This window comes from Anser anser (genome assembly GCF_964211835.1).
Source record: "Anser anser genome assembly, chromosome: 2".
NCBI lineage: Eukaryota > Metazoa > Chordata > Aves > Anseriformes > Anatidae > Anser > Anser anser.
The window spans coordinates 148,633,170-148,639,169 of NC_139721.1; the positions used below are offsets into that span (position 1 = coordinate 148,633,170).

The window sequence follows — 6,000 nt, forward strand, 5'->3', positions numbered from 1 at the left end:
AAACTGCATCAGATCAATGTTAATTTTTTTGTGAAGTTGAGGATTTGGTTTTGGTTCTGTCGGTCTGTTGTTGACTGATGTCTCTTTACTGCTCCAACTGTCAGCCCCCCCCCAAACTGCTTTGTCTACATTTTATTTTTCCAGTTTAAGTTTTTCTGTCACTTTAATATTGCTTTAAGTATAAACTAAGCATAGTTTAACAGCCCCTGAAATTTCATCTTTTATGTTCAGTTGCTTTAATGACAAAAATTGAAGTTCTGTTCTGGGATAATAGGAAATGTTTGTGGAGTTAAATAGGCAAATATTTGCTTAAAATTTTAAGAAGGATGCGTTTTTTGTTTGATTTTTCTGTCAGACAAGACAGCACTTAGGACTCTCACCGTGCTTGAAAGTTGAAGTACGCAATGCCATAATGTAGGAACAAAGTATTTTAGAAAAATGGAAATGAGGTGAGTGTATCAGAAGGGTATTGGTTCCAAGATCAGATTTTATATCTGCATTTAGTGTGGGAGAGCTCAAAGCCGGCAGGCTTGGGAGATGAACTTTTGCACCCCTATTACTGTGTAGCTACGCCTCTTCCTGTGCTGCAGCCACTGCTTCCTCATGCCTGCTGATGCTGCAGCATCCTATTTGTGCTCCTGCTCGCTGTGAGCATTTGGCTGTTCTGTTTCATTTTGGCAACGGCAGCTCTCCCCAGTTTTCCAAGGGTTGCCAAGCTGCTTCTTCTAAAGGAAGGAGCAGGAGCTGGTACTGTTGCTGTCACAGGGAAGAGGAGCGAGTTGACTCCTGAAGCCCTGAAGCATCTGTTAGGGGATAGTGGTAGTATATAACCCTCAGCAGGACCGTCTTTTCGTGGGATTGTACAAACAGGAAATAAGAGGGCACGATCTGACAGCATTTCTCAAACAGCTTTCCCTAGGTTGTTTGAAAAGAGCCATGTGGAAGCTTTCACAGGCTTCAGTCTGGCCGGCTGGTGGGAGCACATGCTAGACCAATTTAGATGGCTTGCTTTACAATAGAGAAATGAAAGCTAGTCAGAAAAAAAAAATATAGTTGTGACATTACAGGCCTGTGAAATACTTTGTGTAGTACGGATCCTGATAATTCATCAGCCAAATCCTGTTATTTCCAGTGAGACTTTTTGCATAGTTCTTTTTTTTTGCCATAAAGATTTAAATGTGATTCTTTAATACAGCTGCCACTGGAGACATGCCAGCTTACCAGCTTCGAACTCCCACTACTACCTTACCTCAGGGAGTGGTAATGGCAGCCTCGCCAGGGACTCTGCATAGTCCTCAGCAGTTGGCAGAAGAGGCAACGCGCAAGAGAGAGCTGCGACTTATGAAAAATAGGTAAGGCTACGTAGCAATAGCTGCTGTTGCTTAAATAAATAAATAAAGAAATCATTCTAATAAAGTTTTCTTCTTAAGGTCATGAGTACTGCCTGTGATTGACGAAGGAAAGAAATTCTTTGTCAGTCATCCCACCTACTTAGAGAATTGATGAATATTGGGCACTAACACTGGAAAGTTAGGGCTGGCCTTATCTCCATGGATTTTTAGTTCTAAAATTTTATGGTAATTCAAAAATCAGTATTGGTGTTGTCCATTACTGGTCATTTCTGTGATGATCCGGAAGTATACTTACTGTTGAATGATTTTATTTTTTTTCCACTGACAGCACAATGACCAGTATGGGCATGCTCATCTTGAAACTTCCCTGGAAAGAATTGGTTAGAATAGTATCTGAGAATCTCATTAGCAGCTGTCCATTTATGATGCTGTGAAGAAGAGTTATTTTAGGATCGAATGATAATTACAGAATTTCCTACCTACCTCGCTACTGTGATAAGTTATTGTACAATGCTCTTGGCATTTAGCATACTGTGTGAGATGGCTGTATATTTTTTTAAATTAGTTGACGTGGAATTGACCGTATGCTGTAAATACCTGTCTTTCTCTGCACGTTATTCTTGCTATTTTTAGGGGACTTCCTTTTTTTAAATCTGTATCAATAGAAATCAGATTAATGCCTTCAGGAAGAAATAGTCTGCTGTGCAGATCTCTAATACATTGAATAGCCACTTACTGAATTCTTGGTATTGCTTTGCTCTCATGCCTGTCCTTACTTTAAATTACTCACGAGGACTGCTGCATTGTAGTGCCTCCCTTTGTTTCTCCTCTCTGCATTTTTAAAACTAGTCTCTATGCTGTCTCGCATATAACTTGCTGCAAAGTTCTGTTCTCACAATCTGACACTTCTTAAAGTTCCAAGAAGTTAGCAGAGTGGAATCCCAGTGTTTATAGAACTTCTTTTAGAATCGAAAACTTGTTGAGATGTGCTTCTGAAAATGCTATCTAAAGTGCGTAGCTTCCGTATAGCAATTCTGAGCAGAGCTATGGGAATGGCTCTGGGCTGTCACTTGCCAACACGAAAAAAAAGTCACTGAAATATGTCCAGGTGGACAGTTCTGAAAGGCTAAAAAACTGTTTGGACTTAACTTCTTGGTTAAAAGCAAAAACTACAGCAGGTTTTAAATTTGGCATCTATCTTTTTATCTGAAGAGAGTAGCATTATGGTTGTATTTTGTGAAAGTAAATTCTTTGAGTTTGAATTTAAGATTTTGAATGCAGAGATCATACTCCAGATAAACACATCAAATGGAGTATGACTGGAAGAAGAAATGCTGCTTTCAGTCTTAATGTGTCCCTTGGTCATCATTTACCGTGCTTTTCTCAGTTCCTCTGTGTATTCTATCATTGTATTTGTTGGTGCTGAATTTGTTTCAAGTCGGTTTAGTTGTTTTGAATTGCATTTTAACCATGTTATTGCTTATGGCTGTTATCTGCTGTTCTGTTTGTGCAATCCAAGAGTTGTTGTTGTTAGTGGTGGTGGTGGTTGTTGTTGAACCACAGGGATTGCAGGTAATTTCATTTATCCAGTCTTTGCCGTATTGTGGCTGTTCCTGTAGTCATTTGCCTTGTATTGGTTCCAGGGAAGCTGCCAGAGAATGTCGCAGAAAGAAGAAAGAATATGTCAAATGTCTTGAAAATCGTGTGGCTGTGCTTGAAAACCAAAACAAGACTCTCATTGAGGAACTCAAGGCCCTCAAAGATCTTTATTGTCATAAAGCAGAATAACTGTCTTTCATTTGGACCTTGTTTATTATGAACTTTAATCAAGGCATGAGAGGAAGCAATTCTACAGATTGCCATATGAACTTGAGAAAGAGACACTTGAGGCCCTTGTGGAACCCAGTTTTGCTTAGTGTTTTCAGACTGATTTGGGAGATATTCCAAAATTTGGAATTCAGTCGTAGTCTCCCTACTCTGCTGAGCTTTCTAATAGCATGCAAATGGCTTTTTTGTTTGCACTTTTTACTTCTGCTTTTTGCAGGGAAGCTGCTAAAGAATGTCGACGTCGGAAGAAAGAATACATAAAATGTCTGGAGAGTCGTGTTGCAGTGCTAGAAGTTCAGAACAAGAAACTTATAGAGGAGCTTGAAACCCTTAAAGACATTTGCTCTTCCAAAACAGATTAGTAGAAATATTTATTATACTGTGAACTGACTAAAATATTTCCAGTTGCTTTATAAGGCAATACATAGCCAACATGAATTATGGTTTTCTCTTTGTGTCATTTATATTATATTCCAACTTCTAACATTCCCAAATGCTTTCCTGCTTTTTGTCAATTCATAGCTCCAATTTCAGGTTTTCCACGCTCCTCCTTTCTACCACCGAAGGAGCCAAATGCTGTAAAAAAAAAAAAATAACAAAGTGAAAAAGTGCATCATTTCTAAGAGCTGTTTCTTTGCCATATATTTACATACTACTTTTTACGTGTTACTGCTAGTGGCCTGCACATACAAAATATTTTACAGTTGTTTTAAATGAATCACAAAGATAATGCATCCAGTAATACAAGAAAATCAAACAACCCAAGGTATCTCAGGAAAGAGTTTATAAAAGAATGTTATGATTACATGTATGTACTAGCATACTAGTCTACAAATGATTTTATGGCATATTTTTATATTAGTTGCTTTGTGGGGAAAAAAAAGTATTGTATTGCTGTCACTGAGTGCCATGGTTAAAGATAGTTTTTAATAGAACCATGTTGTTTAACCTGTGTAGTGTCTGATTTCCTTTAAACATCTGGGCTTTTTTTTGTGGGGGTGGAAGGTGTGGGAGGCTTTTAAACCTGTGAGAGTCTAGAAGGGGAGGAAGGAGAAAGGCATACGTAAGCTCTTTGACATGATGTGAAGTATGTTGTAAATATCTGAAAACAGCTCTCTGATATATGACTGCTATTCACTTACATTGTCTGTAGTTTGTGAAATACTTGATTTATTAGAGTTCTATCAAAACTATTTGAGTTATATCAAAATTCAATATTGCATCCTGAATACTTCATTTTAGATTCTGGACAGTTGTACACAGTTACCTGTAGTGAAGGCTGATCCTGTAGTTCTTTTCACACTTTCTGCAAAGTACCAGGAGGAAGTAAACGTGGCTTACAGAAGGAAGCTTCCCAATGACAAGTAGCAATTTGCTGATTCACAGGGTTCCAGAATATAGGTGAGAACTGAAGATTTTTAAAAACAAACCCGTGCATAAACCAGATTACAGTTCCAGTAAATGCAGTGTGCCAATTTACTGTAGTACTTTGAAAGAAAATAGAGCTTATGCAAAATCTCTTCCAGGTTTTTGTTTAACTCAGGAATTATCTAATTGATTGGTGGCCTGTACAGTCTATGAGCAGGGTATTTGGGAACTTTGCATGTGTGTATTGGAGAAGGGGGGTGGAATTCTGCCACTACTGAAGTCACTGAGATTTCTTTGCTTAATTTAAACTGAATTCACCTTTAACCCAATCCCACATTCCTTCCTTCTGATACTGTTGGGGTGAGGGCTATTTTTTTGATCTTTTTTTCTGTCACTTTCTGAATTTACTTGAAGTAAACAGGATATATTTCTCCAATCCTTTTGAAAATCCCTCTAGGTACCTAAGTGAGACCATTTGTAAGAAGAGGTAGTATCTCTTTTTCCTGCAGCTACATCAATTGGTTTAAGAAGGAAACAGACCAGCTTTTGGACCCACAGGCTCTGCTTCAGGTCTGGAACCAAAATGAAATAAAATTTAAAATAACCTGTTTCACTGTGAAAATGCATCCCAAGTGCTAAAGTCAGCAGGGGGTCCGTGGGTCTTTTGAAGATGGACAGGATGAGCACAGGCTATTGCAGGTCCACATTGAAGCCTCTAGACTGCAACAAAAGTGTCCAGCAAATTGTTTGTTGTGGCTCTGTCACTAGAATCTGTTTTCTGTTACAGGTAGGCATTGCTCCTGACTCTCACAAGGGATTTGGAAACTAAGTGGAAAGAAACTTGGGCACATGGTGGATACCTCTCCTGTACAAACCTCTCTTATCTTCCTCTTCCCAGTAGTATCTGGTACTACCTCTAAATAGAAATGACAGGAGGAATCCTTGTCTGCCTCACATCTAAGTAGTCTACAGTCTTTGCTAATGCACTTAAAACATTTGATTAATGTGCATATTTATGTAAACAATGACTCTGGGGAAGGGTGAGGAAGTCTCTGTTAATAACAGAGCTAAACCAAAATGTTCTTGGGTGTATGTTTGGTCGTTCTGGAAAAGTCCGTTTCATATATTTGTCTGCACTAGGGAAAAGTATTCTGCTTTCAGAAAGTCCACTGCACAAAACCTGGCTCATTTGGACCAAGACTGGGAAAAAATATGTTTATGACACATGCTTCTTTCATTCTCAGTTATTTGGCTTGACGTAGCGTTGATGTTGACAGAATTTCTGTAAACTAAACATTTACGGATTTTAAAATGAGAATGAATTGGTGAACAAGAACATTTAAGATGTATGGTTGGTAAATTAGATCCAAAGCGCATCTTGTGGTGAAGGAAATGAGTTACTTGCAAATAATTTGTAAATGAAGGCCTGCAGAAATGCCAAGGATCTGATGTC

General features: G+C 38.5%; 1 protein-coding gene across 20 annotated transcripts in view; it reads left to right on the forward strand.

The window, feature by feature from the left end:
- Positions 1–4,127, forward strand: part of CREM (cAMP responsive element modulator) — a 65,191-nt gene extending 61,064 nt beyond the window's left edge. For 16 of the 20 annotated variants that reach the window (XM_083827350.1, XM_083827353.1, XM_083827355.1 and 13 more), the window contains 2 exons: positions 1,196–1,352; positions 2,996–4,127. In XM_083827350.1, the coding sequence (XP_083683476.1) occupies positions 1,210–1,352; positions 2,996–3,140 (288 nt within the window). In that variant the 5' untranslated portion in view covers positions 1,196–1,209 and the 3' untranslated portion in view covers positions 3,141–4,127. Of the gene's footprint in view, positions 1–355; positions 450–1,195; positions 1,353–2,995 lie in introns of all 20 variants that reach the window. The other 4 variants (XM_083827349.1, XM_083827352.1, XM_083827343.1 and 1 more) reach the window with 2 other exon arrangements.
- Positions 4,128–6,000: the final 1,873 nt, after the last annotated feature.